Source organism: Schistocerca cancellata, chromosome 8 (assembly GCF_023864275.1).
Source record: "Schistocerca cancellata isolate TAMUIC-IGC-003103 chromosome 8, iqSchCanc2.1, whole genome shotgun sequence".
Classification (NCBI taxonomy): Eukaryota; Metazoa; Arthropoda; class Insecta; order Orthoptera; family Acrididae; genus Schistocerca; species Schistocerca cancellata.
The window spans coordinates 109,794,557-109,819,015 of NC_064633.1; the positions used below are offsets into that span (position 1 = coordinate 109,794,557).

At 42.3% G+C, this 24,459-nt stretch overlaps 1 protein-coding gene across 1 annotated transcript in view; it reads left to right on the forward strand.

The window, feature by feature from the left end:
• LOC126094930 (modular serine protease-like) overlaps nt 1–24,459 on the forward strand; it is a 327,160-nt gene that overhangs the window by 131,672 nt on the left and 171,029 nt on the right. The window contains exon 3 of the mRNA XM_049909577.1: nt 17,794–17,913. Within this exon, the coding sequence (XP_049765534.1) occupies nt 17,794–17,913 (120 nt within the window). The remainder of the gene's footprint in view (nt 1–17,793; nt 17,914–24,459) is intronic.

Consider the following 24,459-nt stretch of genomic DNA (forward strand, 5'->3'; position numbering starts at 1 on the left):
TGAGTCTCTGGGGAAAATGTGAAATGGGTCATTATTAATTAAAATGTCCTCTACTACCAAGTTTACAGATTTTCAGGCATAAGATAATCTACGTGACATACCTGTGACCATCACCCCTCACAACATTGAATAATAGTCTGAGGAATCATATTCAACAAAATCTGAAGAGCCAAAGAGATGCAGGAGCTCCAGACTGATATCCAGTGGTGAGGCGTATATTTTATCAGACATTTACAAAAAGGGCCCAAGGATAATCACCTGGATACAGGTGCTTTTATCTTAACCTTTGAAGGGAGTGTCATACCAGAGAAGCTTAACATCATTGTGTACAGATGTGATGTGAAACTGTGTGTCTTACAGCCTATGAGGTGCTTTAAATGTTTGCGCTTCGATCATATGTCACTCTGCTGCATGGCAGACCCAAAATGTGACAGTTGTGGACAATCACACCACAAAGGTAGTCTTTGTGAACTTTCATCTTTGAGTGTCAACTGCACAGAACATCACACTCCTCATTTGCCAGTTTTCCCAGTTGTCAAGAAAGAACAGAAAACCCAAGAATACAAATCTGTAGACCATCTGTCATATATTGAGACATAGAAGGAATACAGATGCCTATATCCTAAGGATATGATGACTAGTTATGCTAACATCATGACCACCTTCCCCTCGCCCCAGGCACTCTATCTCAACCTTCCCAAACCAGATATCCCATCACCTTCCTCTCCCATGATTCCTGCAATATCTTCTTCGGTAACAACTTCCCACGCAAGGTTGGAGAAGTGTTCTCCTTCTTCAACAGCTACAGGCAACAGGGCTCTCGGGCTCCCCCACCCTGGCAACCCCCAGACTGGAGGCCCAACACCAAATGATGGCTGAAGGAGAAATGGGCTGTGGGTCCCAGTGCTGCTTGCTCTTCTTCTGTCCCTGCACTCGATGCAGATAGCCCCTTGAACAGACCTTGTCCATCAAAGGCTATGAAGAAAAAGAAGAATAAGAATCAGGTAAAGGCTCCTCGAGTGCCTCAGAGCCACCCTATCTCCTTCCCCCCATGCAGTTGGATTCTGAACCAATGTTTGTGGATATAATTCCATTGTCCCTGATCACAGGCAGTGATCCTATGGCATGACCACTCCTCCTGGCCCCTTCACGCCTATCCTGGTCACCACTAATGTGATCATTCAGTAGAATTATAATGGGTACTACAGGCATCTGCAGGAACTATAGCACCTTATTTTCTCTTCTTCAGTTGATTGCATTGCTCTCCAGAAAAATCACTTCACTGGTGACCATTGTCCAGTGCCTTGTCATTATCATGCACTCTGTCAGAACTGCACTAGTCCCAAGAGGGCATCTGAAGGGGCCTGTACTTTATTTTGTACATACATGGTGACTGAATTCCCCTTTGTACATCATTATGGGCAATAATAGTGCAGTTGGAAACAACCTAGTAATTAATGTTTGCAATGTTTTGTATCTTTGGGCAGCCCACTTACTTATGTTGAGTTGACCATATTAATCCAACTACTTCCCACCCCCAGCTCCCCTTTCCTTTTGCTTGGAGACCTCAGCACACACCACTTCCTGTGAGGGAGTACCACTTCATCTGATAAGGGCCTTCTGATTGATGAGCTTCTCACAGATCATTACCTGTGCTTCCTCAGTGATGATTCTTCTACCCAATTCAGTGCAACTCCTGGTACCTTTTCTGCTGTCACTTTAATGATCTCATACTTTAATCTTGTAGCATTGCTACATTGGTCACTACATGATGACCTATGTGACAGTGACCACTTTCCAGTGTTCCTGTCATTTCCTTGCCACCACCAGACAAATCAACCATCACACTGAGCCTTTGTATCAGTTCATCAGATCTTGCAGAACACCTTGTGACCCAGTCTGTGACAGCATTGTCATTGTCTTCCTATGCATATCCAACTACCTTTCTGTTGCAGAAGTGACAGGTTAACGACATCCCCTTATGTTTCACTCCCCATCAAGCTGAATTCTATAATGAACAATGAACTGACAGGAAACTACTTCCAGCTCTTACTTTGGCCCACAACACACTCCCAGGCCCTGATTCAATTCACAATCAGATGATTCAGTACCTAGATGTTCCTCAAAAGCATTATCTCCTCAGGTCTTCAACCATCTTTGGCTCAAAGGGCCCTTCCTCTCACAATGGCAAGGTAGCATAATTGTCCCAATCCTTAATCCAGGCAAAAACCCAATATCTTTTGACAGTTACTGGCTGATTGTCATGATCAACATACTCTGTTAGCTGCTTGAAAGGATGGTTGCACACAGATTATGCTGGATTCTTGAATTTTGGGAACTTTTGTCCCCCTGTCAGTGCAGTTTCTTGGAGGGATGAACCACAAATGACCATCTGCTTAAGCTGTAAACAGCAATCTGACAGGCTTTTCCTAAAAGCCAACACCTTGTCACAGACATATGACATTGTTTGGTGACATCAGGTTTCTCATCATCTGTGACTGTGGCTTTCAAGACCCTCTATCAACTTTTATTTCTCAGTTTCTATCCCAGCAGTTGTTCTGTGTAATCTGGGTGTTGCACTTTGTTGAATAGTGGGCTCTCTTGACTGTAATGGACTGGGTGGAACAGCTTTGGGTGGATGGAACATTTCCTGTCATATGCAGAGCCCTGGGGATGCCCACCTGCTGATTTCCCTATCTCCTTTTGCTTTTATTATTGATTGTACAGAAGATGTCCATTACATTTTTAGACTTCTTACTTTCACTGTTATGAATCTCCTGACTACATCAGAAAATGTTCTCAGTGGATGTGTCTACTTCTGGATGCACCACTAATAGATCAAGGGACTGATGACCTCATTTAGTCCCTTACCCCCACAATTAACCAACCAGCTCTAATGTCTTGAATTTTCTCCTTGTGGTCATTTCATGACACATATCTGGGAGGAAGTAAAATGTTATTGGACTCTTCCTGGAAAGTACTCTCTCCAAATTTCAGTAGTAAGCATCTCTGTGATGCAAGCTGCCTCTCTTGTAGCATCTGGCACTAGAATGTTTTGAGCATCTCTGTAGTGCTCTCATGCAGGCTAAACAATCCTGTGATGAAGCACACTGCTCTTCATGGAATCTCCTCTATCTCATCTGTCAGTCCTACTTGGCAAGGGTCTGATGCAGAATACTCAAGAATTGGGTGAACAATCACTTTATAAGCTGCTTCTTTAGTGGCTGAATTACATTTCCTTTAGATTCTTCTTATGAATCTGTCTGGCATCTGCTTTTCTACTATTTGTTTTCTGTGCTGTGTCCTGACATTAAGTGAACCCACCAATATATATATTTTCTGCTGAAGCTACTATAGCGGGTGTGCCTTACCTGGATATGTTGCAAGAATAGCTCTTTGTCCAATTTGAAGGTGAACCTAAAACCTGTATTTGTTTAATTGGATGGATAAAAAAAATCTACTCACCAAGTGGGGGCAGAACACACACATAAAAGATGGTTATAACTGCAAGCTTTCAGAGGCAGTGGCTCCTTCTTCAGTCAGAAAGGTTGAAGGGGAAGGAAGAGGGACGAAGGAAAAGGACAGAAGAGCTCTAGGAAAAGGGGTAGATTTTGGGAAAGTTACCCTGAACCAAAGGTCAGGAGACTTACAGTATGGGACAAGAAGGAAAAACTGATTGTTGCGGACTGCATCAGATGAGATTTGAAAACATGAGAGCTTAAAGGTGGAAGACAGGGTAAAAGGCAGACAGAGATTACTGCATAAACATCATGCATGAGTTAATAAGAGTGAAAAGCTAAGTGCATTGCACGTAACAGAGGTGGGAGGTGGGTGGTGAAAAATAGATGGGTAATACAATGAAAGATGTAGAAAAGTAAAACGGAGTGAAGCAAAGAGTAGTTACAGTGAAAAAATGCTGAGATGGAAGAAATTAATGTAAATTAAGGCCAGATGAGTGGCATGTTGTAATGCTAGTTTTTACTTTCGGAGTTCTGAAAAATGGTGTCTGGGGGAAGAATCCAGATGGCACGTGTGGTGAAACAGGGGCCAAGGCCACGATTGTCATGTTGTAGAGCATGCTCTGCAACTGGATATTGTGAGTTGCCAGTATACATCCTCTGCCTCTGCCCATTCATCCTAATTGATAATTTGGTGGTAGTCATGCTGATGCAGAAGGCCAAACAGTGTTTACATAACCACTGGTATATGACATGTATGGGCTACAGAATGCTGTTCTAGGTGTGGTGGGCAAAATTTCAGACAGAATGGATCTCATTTCAGGGCATGATTTTAGCAAGTTGTGGGCCTGTCAAAGTAGCTGATTAACACATTTCTGATGAGGATAATACTGAGTTATGAATGGTGTGCTTCGAAGTTGTTTTGTAGTGGGATTAGCAGTACCAGGATTCAATGTGAAATTTCACATTGTCATATTCTGAATCCCACGCCACTTTCTTTTATGTTGATTTCATCCTCACTGAAGGCCAGCTACACACTTCCATCCACATTAAACCTACCAACAAACTACAGTACTTACATTTTGACAGTTGCCATCCTTTTCATGTCAAACATTCCCTCCCGTACAGCCTAGGCATCTGAGGCGAATGTATTTGTTGGGATTCAGACTCTTTACAGCAACAAATCACCATTCTCACTCAGCCTTCATTGCACTTAATTACCCCACCAGCATAGTTAAAAAGCAGATTTCCTGGGCCATTACTTTGAATCCTGGTAGTGCTGATCCCTTGAAAAACCACTTCGGAGCACACCATTGGTGACTCAGTATTATCGTCATCTGGAATGTGTTAATCAGCTACTTTGACAGGCCCATGACTTCCTAAAATCATACCCTGAAATAAGATCAGTTCTGTCTGAAATTTTGCCCACCACACCTAGAATAGGTTTCCGTTGCCCTCCCAATCCCCGCAATATTATTGTCAGACCTTATGCTCCTTCTACATCCATCTTCCTACCCTATGGTTTCTACCTCTGTGACCATCCCTGCTGCAAGACTTACCCTATGCACCCTCCTACCACCACCTATAATAGCCCTGTAACTGGCAAAACATATACTATCAAAGGGAGAGCCACCTGCAAAATGACACCTCATATACCAGCCGTTATGTAAACACTGTTCGGCCTTCTACATCAGCATGACTACCACCCAATTACCAATTAGGATGAATGGGCAGAGGCTGTGGGTGTATATTAGTATCTTACAATAACTTGGTGCAGAGCATGCTCTACAACATGATGTTCATGACCTTGGTGAATGTTTCACCAAACATGCCATTTGGATTCTTCCCCCAGACACCAGTTTCTCAGAACTCTGTAGGTGAAAACTAGCACAACAACATGTCCTTGATTCTCGCCACACACCTGGCCTTAATTTATGTTAATTTCTTCTGTCTCAGCATTTATTCACTGTAACTACTCTTTGCTTCACTCCATTTTAGTTTTCTGCATTTTTCATTGTCTTATGCATCTATTTTTCACCACTCCCCTACCACCTCTGTCACGTACAATGCACTTAGCTTTCCATTCTTATTAACTCATTTATGATTTTTATGTAGTAATCTCTGTCTGCATGTTACCCTGTCTTCCACCTTTAAGCTCTCAGGTTTCAAAATCTCGTCCGATGCAGTTCCCAATAACCACTCTTTCCCCTCTTATCCTGTGCAGTAAGTCTCCCCTGACCTGCGGTTCTGGGTGACTTTCCCAAAATCTACACATTTTCCTACACCTCTCCAGTGCTTTTCCTTCACCCCTCTTCCTTCCCTTTCAACCATTCTGTCTGGAGAAGGAGCCAGTGGCTCTGAAAGCTTGCCAGTTGCCACTGTGTTATATGTGTGTGATCTGCCACCACTTAGTGAGTAGACTTTCTTAATCTATCCAATTAAAAATTGTCAGTAATTAATTGTTTTCATTGTTATAAAACTTGTCTTAGGCATTTCTTTTTACAAGAGTGATTGAACATTAAAGTCCCAGAGCATTGGTTTGCTCATGGTTTTTCTTTGGTCTCATGTTCACCTGACTTCATACCATGTGAATTTTTTTTTTTTTCCTTTGGGACTTTATGAAAGACTGTGTCTACGTTCCATCAACATCAAATGATTTGCCAGGATTGGGACACAGAACTGGTGAGGCTAATGTTTGATTAATCTGAACCTGAATGAAATTTTCACTCTGCAGCAGAGTGTGCGCTTCTATGAAACTTCCTGGCAGATGAAAACTGTGTGCTGGGTTGAGACTCAAACTCGGGACCTTTGCCTTTTGCAGACAAGTGCTCTACCAACTGAGCTAGCCGCTCTTGTCTGTGAAAGGCAAAGGTCTTGAGTTTGAGTCTCAACATGGCACACAGTCTTAATCTGCCAGGAAGTTTCAATCTGAACGTGTTAACCAAAGTGTGGGAATAATTTGATTTTAGGATGGAGGTGTGCATTGTAACTAGAGGTGCACATATTGAACATTAGTAAGAAAAACTAAGTTAATTTATGATCAGTTTGATGTATTATGTATTGTAAATAGTCTAAATTAAACTGTTACAATACATCATTGAAACTGGGACAATCTTTTAGGGAAACACTGTGTTTGGTCTGCATCACACAGAACTTCACAGTGAACCTGCGTGCAGTTTAGACATTGTACTCACAATAATTATACTGTCCAGTATACTTCAGATTCAGAGGATGTTTCTAGTAGCAATGGCATTTCACACCAGCCACTGTGGTGCACCTGTTACCTGTACCACACCACAGCAGAACTGTGTCTGCAGGAAGCCCAGAACATATACACTTTTCTGACAATGCGAGGAAGCCCAGAACATATACACTTTTCTGACAATACGCCACTCTTGTTGCCCAATGAGCTTAGCATGGGATAACATATCTAGCTTACTTTTTGAAGTTCTCTCATATATGGTAAAGCAATATTTGTAAATATAAATTAAAATGCCCATTTTTTTCTGTATTGGTATCTAGAAATTATTCAGAGTGATAAAGTTTACTGCTATTTTGTAGTATTTTTATGAATCAGACAATCAAGGAATGTGTAATAAAAAGTTATAAAATGCACTGCTATTGAAAATGCCATGCGCAACACACACACACACACACACACACACACACACACACACACACACACACACACACACGCACCTGCCTCTGCATGGTTGTGAGGTTCTGGCCAACCACAGTGGGCAATCATTGATGCTTGAGTAGCATGCATGGTTATGTTGGATGAGATGAAAAAGGAGAGGGGAAGCAGGAGGGAGAGTTGGGGAAGATTAGCCAACAGCTGGGAGGGACGAGCAGTAAACTCATGGTATAGGAATTAGCAGCAGCGAGCTTGCTGTGAGCACAGACAGGGGAATTGTTTGTAAAGTCAAATGTGCAATGATGCAGAAGTGTAAATTTGGAGGAGAATGTTGAACAGAGGAAGAGAGACGTGTCAAAAGAGGGTATGAGCACAGGATGAGTGATGTGGGGAAGGGAGAGGGGCTAGCAGAGATTGATTCAGAGTGGCTGATACAAGGGGTAAGAACCTGGATGGCAAGAGTTGTGAAGCAGCTATTTGATTTAAAGCATGCTGTGCTCTGCAACCTGTCTGGGGTGTGAACTTTGTTCTTCATCACAGTTTTACAATTGCCATACGTTTGGATAGGTACCTGGTTGATGGCCTTGGCCATGTGAAATTTGGAGTAGATATCACAGCAAAGCCGGTATGTGTATATGTGATATGATATCAGTACCACCCAAACAACAAAGAGTTGAGAGTAGTTGTGGCAAAGGGGTGGACTACAACATCCCATGGATTGGGTGGACAGCAGGATATCATTCTGGGAGGGGCAGGAAGAATTGTGGTTTCAGAATGACAATAAGTGATCATGCCTCTGATGAAGGATGTAGTGAAGTTGTTCCAGTTCGAGATGATATTGGGTACTTTAAGGATGGGGAAGGGGGGAGGGTTCTCCTTTGCAACTTGTTCACAAAGATAGTCGGGATAGTCAAAGGATTAGAAGTTTATGTGGATGTGACTTAAGAAATCTGTTTTGTTGCTGTATAGTAGCTGGCACTGACCAGGCATGTATTTATTCCAGTCTTCTATTAGTCAGTCTCTCCGTCCACTCCTTCACCCTGTCTCTTTGCTCATCTGCATTTCCCCCCTCTGTCCATCTGCTCTTCACCCCTATGTCCACCTGAACAACCCCCCCCTCTCTGTCCATATGATCTCCCCCCCCTCTGTCCACCTGATCTCCCCCCCTCTGACCACCTCATCTCCCCCCTCTCTCCACCTGATCTTCCTCCCTCTGTCCACCTGATCCCCCCCCCCCCTCAGCCAACCAGACTTCCCCCTCCTCACTCCACCTGACCTTCCCCCTGGTCCACCTGACCTCCCCAATCAGTCCACCTGACCTCCCCCCTCAGTCCACCTGACCTCCCCCCTCAGTCCACCTGACCTCCCCCCTCTGTCCACCAGACTTCCACCCCCTCTGTCTACCAGACTTCCACCCCCTCTGTCTACCAGACTTCCACCCCCTCTGTCCACCAGACTTCCACCCCCTCTGTCCACCAGACTTCCACCCCCTCTGTCCACCAGACTTCCACCCCCTCTGTCCACCAGACTTCCACCCCCTCTGTCCACCAGACTTCCACCCCCTCTGTCCACCAGACTTCCACCCCCTCTGTCCACCAGACTTCCACCCCCTCTGTCCACCAGACTTCCACCCCCTCTGTCCACCAGACTTCCACCCCCTCTGTCCACCAGACTTCCACCCCCTCTGTCCACCAGACTTCCACCCCCTCTGTCCACCAGACTTCCACCCCCTCTGTCCACCAGACTTCCACCCCCTCTGTCCACCAGACTTCCACCCCCTCTGTCCACCAGACTTCCACCCCCTCTGTCCACCAGACTTCCACCCCCTCTGTCCACCAGACTTCCACCCCCTCTGTCCACCAGACTTCCACCCCCTCTGTCCACCAGACTTCCACCCCCTCTGTCCACCAGACTTCCACCCCCTCTGTCCACCAGACTTCCACCCCCTCTGTCCACCAGACTTCCACCCCCTCTGTCCACCAGACTTCCACCCCCTCTGTCCACCAGACTTCCACCCCCTCTGTCCACCAGACTTCCACCCGCTCTGTCCACCAGACTTCCACCCGCTCTGTCCACCAGACTTCCACCCCCTCTGTCCACCAGACTTCCACCCCCTCTGTCCACCAGACTTCCCCCTCCTCTGTCCACCAGACCTCCCCCCTCTCGGTCCACCTGCCTTTCCCCCCCTATGCTGGCTGACCTCCCCCCTCTTTCCGTATGATTTCCCCCCCTTTTTCCGTATGATTTCCCCCCCCCCTTTTCCGTATGATTTCCCCCCCCCTTTTCCGTATGATTTCCCCCCCCCTTTTTCCGTATGATTTCCCCCCCCTTTTTCCGTATGATTTCCCCCCCCCCTTTTTCCGTATGATTTCCCCCCCCCTTTTTCCGTATGATTTCCCCCCCCCCTTTTTCCGTATTATTCCCCCCCCCCTTTTTCCGTATTATTTCCCCCCCCTTTTCCGTATGATTTCCCCCCCCCCCTTTATCCGTATGATTTCCCCCCCCCTTTATCCGTATGATTTCCCCCCCCCCCTTTATCCGTATGATTTCCCCCCCCTTTATCCGTATGATTTCCCCCCCCTTTATCCGTATGATTTCCCCCCCCCCTTTATCCGTATGATCTCCCCCACCTCTGTCCGTCTGATTCACTCCCCCCTCTATCTTTCCGATCTCCCCCTCCATCCGTCCGTTCTCCTCCCCCCCCCCCTTTGTCCATTTCCTCCAATCTCCTCTCCCTGCTCATTTCCTTCTCCTTAATCTGTCTGTCTGTTTCGTGCACTCCCCCCCCCCCCCACCCTCCTCACTCCGTCCGTGTCCATCTCCTCCTCTCCCCTTTCTCTGTCCGACCCAATAGCTTGCTGGTGGTTCCTACCCCCACAGTATTTCTTTCCAGAGTCTTACTAATATGTGTGGCAAATGTAGTTGAAATCATTCCAGTGGTTTACAATGACATTTTTGGCTGTCGCTTTGCCCACATACAAGCATGTCAAAGTATTTCAAGTGTATTTAATATATTTCACTCGTATGTGAAAAAAAATTTCACTTGTGTCTCTAGCGAATGACGTGCTGCCATTCTTTTTCACAATTCATTGTTTTTGATGTCATACCTCCTGAACCATATGGTGTACAATAGTATAATTTTGCTTCTACATTCAGTCGTACATGTGAATACTGACTGAAGAATGTGTAGCAAATACATTTAGTAGTAAAGAAGTTATAAATTAAAATGTTTTGCTTCATGCGGCAGTTTTCCTGCATGAACAGTGAAAATGTAGTAAGTGATAAACTTTTTCTTTCATCGTTTTGTGGGGTTTTTCAGGGAGAAACAGTTTCACAAAGATTTGAAATTATGTGTAAAGTTTGTTTGCAGGTCTCAGAGTGCTCCCACTCTCAAATACTGGATGACTATAGTATGGGTATTGGCACATCATGCATGTACACTACTTTTTCTCCCCCAACCCTTTGCTAGGCAGGTGGTTCTTACCACCACAGCAATTCTTTCCAGACATTAAGTAATATGCGTACTGCATTTGACTGAAATTAGTTTAGTGGTCTAAGAAGAGATGTGGAATGGAAGCATTACACCAACAACCTGACAACAGCTTTCGCATCCCGCAACTACCCTCCCGACCTGGTACAGAAGCAAATAACCAGAGCCACTTCCTCATCCTCTCAAACCCAGAACCTCCCACAGAAGAACCACAAAAGTGCCCCACTTGTGACAGGATACTTTCCGGGACTGATCAGATTCTGAATGTGGCTCTCCAGCAGGGATACGACTTCCTCAAATCCTGCCCTGAAATGAGATCCATCCTTCATGAAATCCTCCCCACTCCACCAAGAGTGTCTTTCCGCCGTCCACCTAACCTTCATAACCTCTTAGTTCATCCCTATGAAATCCCCAAACCACCTTCCCTACCCTCTGGCTCCTACCCTTGTAACCGCCCCCGGTGTAAAACCTGTCCCATGCACCCTCCCACCACCACCTACTCCAGTCATGTAACCCGGAAGGTGTACACAATCAAAGGCAGAGCCACATGTGAAAGCACCCACGTGATCTACCAACTGACGTGCCTACACTGTGATGCATTCTATGTGGGAATGACCAGCAACAAACTGTCCATTCGCATGAATGGACACAGGCAGACAGTGTTTGTTGGTAATGAGGATCACCCTGTGGCTAAACATGCCTTGGTGCACGGCCAGCACATCTTGGCGCAGTGTTACACCGTACGGGTTATCTGGATACTTCCCACCAACACCAACCTATCCGAACTTCGGAGATGGGAACTTGCTCTTCAATATATCCTCTCTTCCCGTTATCCACCAGGCCTCAATCTCCACTAATTTCAAGTTGCCGCCACTCATACCTCACTTGACATTCAACAACATCTTTGCCTCTGCACTTCTGCCTCGACTGACATCTCTGCCCAAACTCTTTGTCTTTAAATATGTCTGCTTGTGTCTGTATATGTGTGGATGGATATGTGTGTGTGTGCGAGTGTATACCCATCCCTTTTTCCCCCTAAGGTAAGTCTTTCCGCTCCCGGGACTGGAATGACTCCTTACCCTCCCCCTTAAAACCCACATCCTTTCGTCTTTCCCTCTCCTTCCCTCTCTCCTGATGAGGCAACAGTTTGTTGCGAAAGCTTGAATTTTGTGTGTATGTCTGTGTTTGTTTGTGTGTCTATCGACTTGTCACATCATCTTTTTAGGTATATTTTTCCTACGTGGAATGTTTCCTTCTATTATAACCATACATACATTCATACATACATACATACGTACAAGTGCTTCTACTTCTGTAATAGGTATGGATGTCCATAATTTTCAATGAGATCTGAGTTTACAATAGCTTTCCTGCCAAGTTCGCCCTGTTTGCCACAAATTGTGTACATATGAGATTATGCAGGGTATATTAAAAGAACTCATGTTTCCATAAAGGCTATATGCTGACTGAAATAATGAGCTTGGTGAAACACCACCATTTTAAAAGTTTAAGTAAAAGTATACAGGTAGAAAAGGGGTAAACAAAATAGCACTGCCCTCTGATCTTAGTTTATATGGGGGTTAAAAATCTTAACAATAAGATACATTTAACAAAGTTACTGTACTAAGAGAATATGTTTGAGCTATAATTGATCACACTTAAAGCTGTGAGTGTTACCTGAATATATAACAGCACATGAGGCCATGTGAATGGAGTATTACAGTAGCTGGCAGGATAATATTTATACAGGTCAAAGGCCACCAAAGATATGTGCTGTGCATTCATAGATTCTACCTTGAGAGGGGAACACACAGTTACATTAAATGCCTGCAGTAAAATCAATTGTGGAAGCAGAATTAGCAGAAATTTTAGTGACATCTATGTACTGGGAGGATGGACTCACCATATTGTGTAGTGTGGGAACAAGAAGACATTAATCACATTACACTCTTTGCCAGTGATGGTAACATGCAATAGACACCCTACTGAGTTAGTTGCTGACCTTGGATACAAGGGCCCTTATAGCATCTCAGTGATTCTGTCAGTGTCAGTGTCAATGTCAGAGTCTGTCAAGGGGTGTGTGTGGGTGGTCATGAAATAAATACCACATAAAAAGTAAGGAAATTAGAAATAAAAGATAAATAAGAACAAAAGACTCCTGGTATTAAATCAATGAAGTGATGGTATGCAAAGTCTAACAAAACAGGCAGCATTGAAGATTGACCTCAAAGTGGCAGGCCTTGTGTGAGTGATGCAACTGTTGATCATGTTTGGCAATCATTTCAATGGAGTCTGTCTAAATCTACTCGTCAAGCATTACGTGAACTTCAAATACTGCAAGCAAGTGTGCTGAAGATTCTTCATGAAAGGCTTAGGTTTAGTGCTTACAAAGTGCAAATAATGCAGGCCTTGCAAGCAAATGATTTGCTGACACATGCTAAATTTGCAACTGAGATTCTAAACAGGATTGTTGGTGCAACAATTACTTAAATCGCATATGCTTTACTGATGAATCCACCTTTCATGTCAGTGGAATGGTAAATAGGCATAATGTCCATATATTGGGTTCAGAGTCTCCACATGCTACTGTACAGTTCCAGCGAGACAGTGAAAAAGTAAATGTTTGTTGGGGCCTCATGCATAACAAGATTTTTGGACCATTTCTCTTCACAGAAAAATCCATTACTGCTAACATTTACTTAGACGTTTTGCAACAGTTCATTGCCCCACAGTTAGAAGAATATCAACTATGGATAATTTTCCAGCAAGATGGGGCACCCACCCACTGGACTTTGAAAGCGTGTAATTTCCTGAATGAAACACCCTGGCCACCCCACTCTCCAGACATTAAGCCCCTTGACTTTTTTTTCTGGGGCTATTATCAAGGACAGAGTCTTCATCACACCACTTGCTGTTTTTGACAAACTGAAGGCTAGGATACAAGCTGCTGTGGGTACTGTGACAGAACACATGTTATGAAACACCTGGTGGGAACTGGAATACTGCCTCAACAAGCTACCAAGGGAGCACATGTTGACGTTTACTAATGTAAGTGGTTTTAAAAAAAAAAAAAAAAAAAAAAACTAGTAACACTAACCTATGTAATTGTATCAAATGTAAATTATTATGTCAAAAGGTTATTCTGTAATAAATTGTTATAATCAGGGCAAGATTTTGTGCTCACCCTGTATTTCAATGGAATTCTGCAGGTACATAAATGTTTTTTTCATTTTTCACTGAAGGAGGTGACTATTGGGAGACAAGGGTTGCTACAAATAGCTGCAACTCTTGACAAAGATCTTGATATGTACCCTTAAGGCATGTTACATTGCCCTTCTGCATTGTAATGAAAGCTGAAAGATTTATCTTATTGCCAGTGTCCACTTTCCAGGCCAATGTAATTTGAAAGCACAGAAAGGAGGATATCCTGCACTTCTGTGCTCACTGAAAAACGCAGTCCTCACAGTTTACTTTAGCTCACAGGAGAATATGCACTGATGTGGTACAGCTTTTATTTGAATAGTAGTGGGGCACAGAAATGAAAGTACACAAACTGTGTGTAGACAGTAATTCAGTGATGCCAAGAAAGCCACTGAGAAACAATAAGCAGAAATGGGCAGTGCGTCTGACATGCTGTTGAAACAGTCACAGCAAATGCGTACGGAGTTCATACAAGTTAACCAATAAATGGAGACCTGAGATGTAGCAAAAGTTTTCTTCTGTACTAAAATAAAACTTTAAAACTATTGTTTTTGCATTAAAATATTTACCAAAAACTGGTTGCAGGTGATGTAAGGAGTGTAACAGCATACAATAAGACTAAAACATTGTTCTGTCTGAACACAGTGAAGTATGAAACTAGACGAATTTTTGTAGTGTTTCCACAGGTAACTTGAGTGTAGCTTGGGGCAACATATAGGTTTTATTTGATAAAATTTGGATCATGGAAAAAAGTATCTTCATTTAAAATTTTAGGGTCTACTCAGCTTAGTGGTTTGGGTGTGATACAATCCTCATGGTGTCCATAGATGGTGCTGTTAGTTTCATGGGATGCCAAAAAATGAATAGTTTACACTGTTAATATTTGTTACTTCAGTGACAGAAGTTTGTCAGTGACAGAAGTAAGCACTGCACTCATATGTTTACAAATGCAAACTAACACTGAAGTTACTTGGTTTGGATATACAAATTTAATGATTTTGCTTTGTGTATTGAAAATGTAATGAAATTGCTTTGCCTCTTTTGACAGGTTTTATTTATATTTGAGCTATTGGCTAGAAAAAATGAATTTACTGAATTTGCTTTGTGATTTGGGTACCTACTTATTACATTTTGATTTTGTTTTGTCTATGAATAAAAATGCCTAGAAAATGGTTAAGTCTTTATGATACATTAGACCAGCTAAGAAACTGCAGGATTTCAAGAATCCAAAAAGATCATCAAATGAGACTTACAACAGATCAAGAACATAATGCTTTAACTTGCTCTTTGGAAACTCCTCCTGAAAGTGAGGCAAAATGTGACTCTGATCAATAATTATCTTACTCCTGACTACATATTACAAAGAAGAAGTAAGTTGTCTGGCCATAGATACTTAATGCTGCCCATGCAAAGCCAGGTGGGCTACTAAATCTTTATTCAGGAAAGGATATCATTTTCATAATTTAAAATGCTCTTGCTGTTACTAGATGATCATGTTAAATCAAACTTGTTTGTTGGAAAAAAATTCTGAGTACTGATGAGTTAATCAGATAAATGATATGCAATTAATGATTGTTTGGTAAGTGAAATAATAAAAAATAGTTACAGCTGTGTAAAAATTGTGTTCCTGAGACTGTAGTTAGTAATTTAGCACTGCTTTGTCATATTTCTTTACATACAAGGACTTCTACCACTGAAATTGTACAAAAAATAAAGTTTTATAATATTCCATTTCAAACAGTAGTGCCTAACAATGTCATTTTGTAATTTTTAGCAGCTGATCTGGAATGAACTATCTCCCTAGAAAACTCTACAGTACAGCATGTCCAGCAAAGGAGTCCCTGATTTCAAAATTAAATATCTTGAAAACTAAGATCAATAGATGAGCACAAGAACAGATATGTTTATTGTGAAAGCTATAAGAATTTTATACAGAAGTTTCAAAATAGTTTTGAAAGGCTACCAACAGAGGGTGCTGTATGCTATGCAGTTCATACAATATCAGCATGTATAATTAAACTCATTCTCCAAGCAGCCTTTGCATCACATCACAATCTTTTCTGATGTCCACCACTCAAAGTACAGAGGTGGTGCAAATGAACAATGAAATTTTCCGTCACATCATGTAGTCTCTTGATGGAAACGGACTCAGATGCCACACAGACTGCCAATTCAAGCTCGGCCACCAGGGTGGGGTGATTCCGGTAGACTGTGTCTATAAATGTGTTCCACAAAAAGAGTCATAAGGAATCAGATAAGGTGAATATGGAGACCAATCCATGCCTGCACCAGTCAAGTTGCAATAATACCATGCAATGATTCTGTTCCTGAAGTATTCATCAAGAAAGTGAAACCTGTGTTTGATGCAGTGTGGTGGCTGGTTGATTCCCCAATGCTAGTGGTGTGGTGACAAACTGTTCCCTAATTAGAATGTAATGTTCACTAGTGATAGTTTTTCACAAGTAATTAGGGCCAGCAATGCCTCTGCTGCATACCGTAGGCCAAACAGTAACTCTGGGAGCATACAGTGGCTTTGCTTCACACAACTGGGGACATTTGGAACCCCAAAATTGCCAGTTTTGTTTATTCATGACGCTATTCTGATGGAAGTGTCACGTGAGACAGATGCCGCTAACATCAATCCCTCATTATCAGTATCTGTGAGAATCTGGTTCACAGAGTCAGCCCTCTGTCACACAGCTCATACTGATACAGCCTGGTAGCTTTGTATTTTGAATGGAAATGTGTGAGGGCTGTGTCCCAGTATTTTCTGTATGCTGGAATGCTTCACACCAGTCTCTGCTTCAATTCTTCAGACAGATTTCCTTGTATAATACACTCTTTGTGGGACATCCACAACTATTGTTAAATTTTTAATGAGGAATAAATCCTCTCCAGCTGTGCTTGACTACTCATTTATTTGGATAAAATCATACACATAACTTGGGTTTCAGGATGTAAATCCCATCTGCAGTCACTTGAAAAAGAGATTTACATCCCAAAACAGAAGACTTGTCAATTAAAACTTGAGCGGATTTATTCATTATGGAAAAAAAAAGGATTTCTGTGTATTTTGCTAAATAATTTGAGGAACGTTGATTACATTTTCAGGAGTAACTACAGTTTGCCAAGGGCCAGCAGTCCCATGCTGAATCATCAACCAACACTGCCTGTCCATTGGAATTTGGTGAAGAACTTACTGATGGTTTTCACTTCAGGTCCTTCTCGAACTTTAAATGACATTTGAAAACTGTACCTTGTTGTATTATAACTGGTGGTGTTCCAGTACCAGAAAAACATGTTGTTCAATGGAATATATAATTTCACCTTTTCCGTCAGTATGCTAACCACCTTACGTGTTGCAACGGTAGAACCAACCACTCTGAGCTTCAGCATACAATTTGTGGGGAGTACATATCATGATTACTGTGACATCTGTTAGCAGCTTTTTGAACTATTTTGAAACTTCCATATAAAATTATTACAGCTTTTTCTGATAAACATACCATTTGTTGCATCTATCAGTCATAGTTTTTGAGATATTTAATTTTGAAATCCAGGGCTCCTTCACTGGATGCCTTTTATGTACAGTATTTTCATTATTAATTTGCATTTCCTGAGGATCACAATTGTAATCTTTGACTATAGCATGTGGCTAGGCAGGCCTATGGGTACATTTGCTTTGTGAAAAATATCACAATGTGATTACCATTTATGTGATAGTCTTATGCTGCTGCATTTTATGCACTGATTTAATAAAGTTCAAAATATATGTTGGAGACATTTCTCCTGCTCTTATCATGTTTTTGGTTGTTTCTATTGTTACAAGAAATGTGTTCTTGTTAAGTAGTGAACTTATTTTGTTCTTTTTGGTTCTTATAACAACAAATGATGATAATAAAAAAGTTATGTAACTTCTGAAACAAATTCTTATGGGTAATGCATATTTTGATTACATTAGTCTATGGTAAATATACTGTTCATTAATAAGTATTGCATTTTTTCAGAAAGAGCAAATTTCAGTGTAAAGATGAAGCCTGCATAAATAATGAATCTGTCTGTGATGGTGTTAGAGACTGTGCCGATGGCTCTGATGAAGACCAAGATTCATGCTTCAAGGTGTTGGTGTAAGTATCATTTATTGTAATTATTCCATCATTTTTCTTTGGTGATTATTAACTTTTTTCAATATAAGCATATGCTTGAAAAATACATACTGTAAGATATATTGTATTAACATTACATATAATTTTTCTCATGAAAATAGAATGCAAATGGTTAGATATAATTTCAAAATGTGTTCACAATATGAAACAGAAATAAGAAATCACAGTACAATCTGCAAGTTAACTAAAGAGACAAGCAGGCGAGTTCCCACTCTCTCTACACAACTACATCACGAGGAGCTCCTATATGATATTTTCCAATGTTATAGTGGCCCTTCTGCAGTATGCCTTTTAAATGGGATTGTTCACTTTCCAGTAAATGTCTTAACAAGTTATGGAATACAGAAATTAGGAACTAATATAACTAAAGAAAAGAGCACACATCAACAGAATCCACATAAATCACCACACACTGCACTGCACTGAGAAACAGGACACTCACTCTTTATCATCCTGTATGGCAGGTAGAACACTCTTCACTCTTCACCCACCTCAAGTACTGGTTGTTTTTCATTTTACCAACAGACTATAATCTTAAATTTCCACTACATTTGGGTAAAATCACAAGAAAGGAACCAACAGAGGCAGTGGGAGGTGAGTGAAGCTTGTGTTTGTAAACTGTTTGTGTTTCATAGTAAAGGACATGTAGATGTGCATACAATGAATGGTACAGATGAATGTGGAGCTTCGAAAGCCTGATGGGTGTGCAGAGAGAACTTTTACAACAGGCATTGCCCTTGTTGGAAGAAAAAAAATATTGCTTTGAATAAAGACATACGAAAAACTGGATCATTCAAGGCACAGATAGCTAGCCGAGGATCTTGACAAAGAATTATATATTCATTTAAATCTGAGTTGGTGATGAAATGTTAGTGAGAAGAGGACAATAAGCCCATGTCAATTTGCCCATGGAAGGCACACTTGGAAGAGTATTGAAGCACAGACTGAAGAGGGACTGGTTGTCTGGGTTCTAGCTGCATTTCACAGTGGAAAACACAGGCATATGGTGAGACTACAGCAAACATTTGTGCAATGTTGTACATAAAGCATGTCTTGAGACTTCTGATCATATGTTCAACAGTTGCTATGAGCTGAAGTCAATTCTAAAAAGTATGTCATTTGTGTCATTTAGAAAAAAGCCACAAAATTCTCTAAAAATTGCAAATTATCAATCTCTGAGCTCCATCCTTTTTAATTGAGAAAGATTGCATAACTTAACTTGCCCATAAAAGTATCATACATGTGACAGAAAAATGAACAGAATTGCAAGTGAGAACAAGCAGTTAATGCAAATAGAGCAGGATCTGCATTCTGTAGACACACAGAACTTTAGCTATTTGTAGTGTTCCACGAACTTCACATGCTGTATATTGTGCAAAAGATCTGAGTTTGTATGGTGTTCAAAGCCTTGCTGTATATGACTTGGGGTTAACCAGCTTACACTATTCCAGTGCTATTGGTTTTCTGTTAGACTAAACTCTGTGTAGATTTGAGCCATCAGCATTGAGCAGATGGAATATCAAATGTTGCAGAGAAACAGGATATTTATTTCATTATTTTTATTGGGATGAGACCTAAACAGTGGTTTTGGGGATCCATTGAAGAACATGACCACATACATACCTAAGACACTGTGGGTATCAAGACATATAATAAAACATCACCTAATGCAAAAAGAAAAGTGTTAATAGAACAAATATGATCATTTGGAAGATGATATCATAATCATATGAGATTATGGCGTGTGTTATACTTACAACACAGAAAACACCATTTACTTTCACTATGTAATATTTTTATTGGCACAAGATAAATCAAAACACAAAGAAATAGTTTTCGACAATCATGGTAACCGTCATGACGAATGTCTCGCACCAACTAGTCAACAACCAAAGTAAGTAAAACGAAGTACAAAAAAGCAAAGCTATTAATATTTTCTGGCAGTTCTGCCACAGAGACCCCCCCCCCCCCCCCCCCGAGGAGCACAGAGCACATAGGAGGAGTAATGAGGAGTAAGTGATAAAGAGAAGGTAAACATTTAAGGCATGATGTAATCTTTAAGTCTGAGAGGTGGCCGTACGGTGCGGCCAGCACGGGTGATAGCAATAGGAGTAGGAGGATTTGGGGAAGACAAAGGAGAAGTGGTGGTTACTCTTAGAAATAAAACATTATTGGAGTCTATATAGGCTGAAATGTCATTTTGCGAAGTACCAGGAGCCACATTGAAGCATTGTAATAACTTTATGTCTTTCTGGTCAGATGGCACATAATTGTTTTGAATTTCAAATAAAAAAAGAAAAGTGTCCACAAGTTTTATTTTTATAGAGTCCACATCATAGTCACTCAAGTTCAATTGAAACATTACTTCATTACTGTTAGCACTCAGAGGCGTGAAGTATAAAAGAGGGGGGCCTTGACTTGCAGAGAGTGTTTGATTAGCTTGTGGAGAAGGGAGAGGACAGCCTATGAAGTTGCCTGCGAAACAAATTCATTATCATGTATGTCGGTGTCGTTAAGGATCCATGCTGGTTTCAAGCGCTCAATGGACACGACAAATGGTTTGTTCTTACAGAGGATTGTATAAGTATTTTCAGAGTGTGACAGGACCCGCTATGAGCCAGTGTAGGGTGGAGCAAGAGGTGGACGCATGGCGTCTTCTCTAAGCATCACATAGTTACAAGAACTGAGATGTGGGTGAATGAAAACTGGAGGGGTAGCACGCGATCGAGGTTGCGGAAAACGTAACTTGGTGATATGCTGTTGAACCTGTCATACCAACTCGGGAAGTTGATCATTGGGAAGTAGAGGAGGATCATCAAGAAAATCCGCCGGAAGTGCGAGGTTTTCTCCGTATACCATCTCAGCAACTGATGCTTTAAGGTCTTCTTTGAAAACCGTCCTCAAACCTAAAAGGACCCAGGGGAGTGCCTCAGTCCAAGAGGAAGAATGACACGTGAGAGCGACCTTCAGGGTACAGTGCCACCGTTCTATTAGGCTGTTAGATTGCTGGTGATAGGCTGTAGTTCTGAATTTGTTGATACCACACAGTTGACAGAGGTGATTAAACAGATTAGATTCAAACTGTCTCCCCTGGTCTGTGGTAAGTTAAGTAGGGCAACCAAAATGAGAAAGCCAATGGTGGACAAAAGCATGGGGATAGCCTCGGCCCAACGTGTGGTATGATCTATCATGGTCAGTAAGTAATGGATGTTGTTAGATATCGGTAACGGACCGACGATGTCCAAATGGACATGACAGAATCTACCTGAGGGCACAGAAATTTGCCTAATGGGGGCTTAGTATGTTTGTGTATTTTGTCTCTCTGGCAAGGTATGCATGTTCTCGCCTACTGATTACAATCTCTTTTTACATTAGGCCAAACGTATCTCTCTGTAATGAGGTGCGTAGTTGCGTGAATACTTGGGTGAGCGAGACTGTGGATTGTGTCGAAAACGTCTTTCCTAAGAGCTTTAGGGACTATAGGATGAGGATGACCTGTTTTAACATCATAATACAAAGAGCAATCATCATTAGGGAAGGGGAGCAATTTGTAAGGAAGTATCAGAGTCAGAGAGAAGGTGCTGTATTTCTGGGTCGGAAAGCTGGAGTTCATGTAAGCAGTGAGGATCAATAGCTGTCTTCAGGGAGGACAGGCATGACAGGTAGTCTGCTGAAACATTGTCATTACCCCTGATATATCAAAAGTCTGAAACATATTGTATTACCAAATACATATGGCGAAACCTTATGGGTAGTACATCTAATGCTGGTTTGTGGAGATCTTCGACAAGGGGCTTGTGATCTGTGTAAACTGCCACAAGTCGGGCTTCAATATCTGTACGAAAGTACTTTACGGCCTCATAAATGGCGTAAATTTCACGATCAAATGTGGACCGCTTTCTTTGCGTTTTGGTGAGCTTTTTTGAAAAGAAGTGCAGGGGTGTAGTACCTGTTTGTAGGGTCTGTTGCAAAACTGCGCAAATGGTATTATCGCTAGCGTCTGTGGTTATTGTCAGGGAGGCGTCAGGGCGAGGGTGAGACAGGGTAATAGCGTTCACCAAGGCGTACTTACGCAAGTCAAAGGCTCACTGTGTGGTCTGAACCCATTCTATTTGTCTGTCACCTCTGGTATTCTTTCCCTATAAGGCCTCAGTGAGAGGGGCTTGAAGAGATCCCACATGTGGAATGTGGAGTCTAATCAATTTACCATACCGAGGTATCTACATAACTCTTTATAGGTTTGAGGGAGGGGAAGGTCAAGTATTTGTTGTACTCTATCTGAGGTGGGGTGAATGCCCTCATTATTGACCAAATGTCCCAGGAAAATAACCTTTGGCTTCTCCAGTTGGGATTTGTCATGATTAATCTCAACTCCATGTCGTTCCAATCTATCAAAAACCTGTTTGGAGATGTTGTTTGTGTCCCTCGGCAGTTGTGGAGAAAATAATAATGTCGTCTAGGTAAGCATAGCAAAAATTAAGGCCATGTAGAATGGTGTCAATGAATCTTTGCCAGGTCTGGGCGGCATTCTTCAATCCATAAGGCATATACAAATATTCGTATAGTCCAAATGGGGTGATGATAGCGGTTTTGGGGATATCTTCTGGGTGCATCGGAATCTGATGGTATGCCTTTTCGCAGTCTAACACAGAGAAAAAATTGGCACGAACATGGATTGTGAAAAATCGTGGAGGTGTGGGACAGGGTAGTTATCAAGTATTGTTCTGGCGTTCAAACGCCTATAGTCTCCACAGAGTCAAAAGTAATTGTCCTTTTTGGGAATGACATGTATTGGGGAAGACCACGCACTGTCCACGGGGTGGACTATAGCCAAGTGTAAAAGTTCTTTAATACATTCCTTGGCAGCGATAAGTTTTTTGCATTGAGGCGTCGGGGGCAAGAACGGACAGGCGGTCCCTCAGTTGTGTTAAGCCTGTGACAGACGCCCATAGTAATGGCCTCAATTTTGTGAATAGGTGTGGCCGAAATACATGGAGGGAGGCAGGAAGGAGCCACATTATCATCGGCGCGCGGTAAGTATGAAAGGGAACTAACCTGAAATACGTTATCATTGAATGGTAGTTCAGTGAAAGCTGCATTGTTGTCCACGGAGCTGCGCTGTGCGACAGCCAGCGGGGTTCCATTGACTATGGTGTTACTGCACAAAGAGGAATCATTGCTCATGCATGCCTGGCGTTGCCTGTAACAGCTGTCGCCTCTGTGTTTTGATGAAAGGCAGATGGTGAAGTGCGGGGGGGTGGGGGGGGGGTGGGGGGGGGGGTGTTGCTGGGTGGGTTGCCGTCTCCGCTGTCCAGGTCGTGACAAGCGCTGCTGTGGCTACGTATAAACAGCGGTACGGTATGCAGGTCCCATGTAGTTTCGTGTGTGTTATTACTTTTAATCTTGATCTCCTCTCTAAACCCGCGCAATTCATCAGACAGGACGTCACAACGTTGAAGTAGCGTTGCATTGTCTTCGGACAGTTGGTCGATTTCAAGGCATTGTGTAACTAAGTTCACTACAGCAGCTTTGACCTCCTCAGATAGAATAGAAACTGTCTCTTTTTCTTGTTGACAGGATGTATTCGAGCCGCATTCTGTCAGTGTGGATGGGGAAAATCTCGCCAAAAATTTTTGTTTAAAATCTACTGAGCAGAGGGCAGGTGTAATTATGTCCAAAGAAAAGTTATGAGCAGTAAAGAAGTCCAATCCTAATACTGGCTCATCGATTTCTACTACCGAAAATGTCCATTCATAATTATGTGTATCATCGAAGTAAATGCGAAGTTGCGTTACACCATAAACCTTTAATGACGAATTGTTGGCTGCTCCGATTTGGTGAGGCAAATGTGTGATTGTAGAAGTGACCATTGAATGTGGAATGATGTTCACATCGGCACCTGTGTCCACTAAAAACCATTTCTGAGAAGCTATATCCTGGATATACAAACGTCTGAGAGAATAATTCAGAAGTACTAGCCTGTGATCTGTTGATCTGTTAGGCGACTTGACGTCACAGTGTGGACCGGTGCGCCTATAGTGGCCCGCCATGCATTTGGGTGCATTGCACAGGGTGAGCAGCAGTTCCTGGCTGTATTACCGTAAATGGAGTGATACCAACAGAGAGGATAAACTTGCTGGTCCTGTGTTGTTACCGGGTGAAGGACGTCACTTGAAGCTGTGGTATGGGATGGTGAAGGATGGTGTGGAACCTGGTGCTCAGCCAGTGTACTCTGTCTGTTGTTTTGGAAAGATCGGCCTCTGCCACACGGGGGAGGCGTAATATCGAGGGGGGCACACGTAGGAAACTTTCTTCTGTTGATCATCTTATATGTGGCGTCGGCCAGCAATAATTTCGCTTGTAGAGGTTCCTAATCATGTGATAGGAGCTACAGTTGGATAGCTTGCGGCAGCTTTGCAACCCAGAAAGAAAGTTAAAGCTTCATCTGGCATTGTTTTGCTATCAAAGACTACTCTGATACGCCGCCACAGTTGTGAAGGAGTCGAG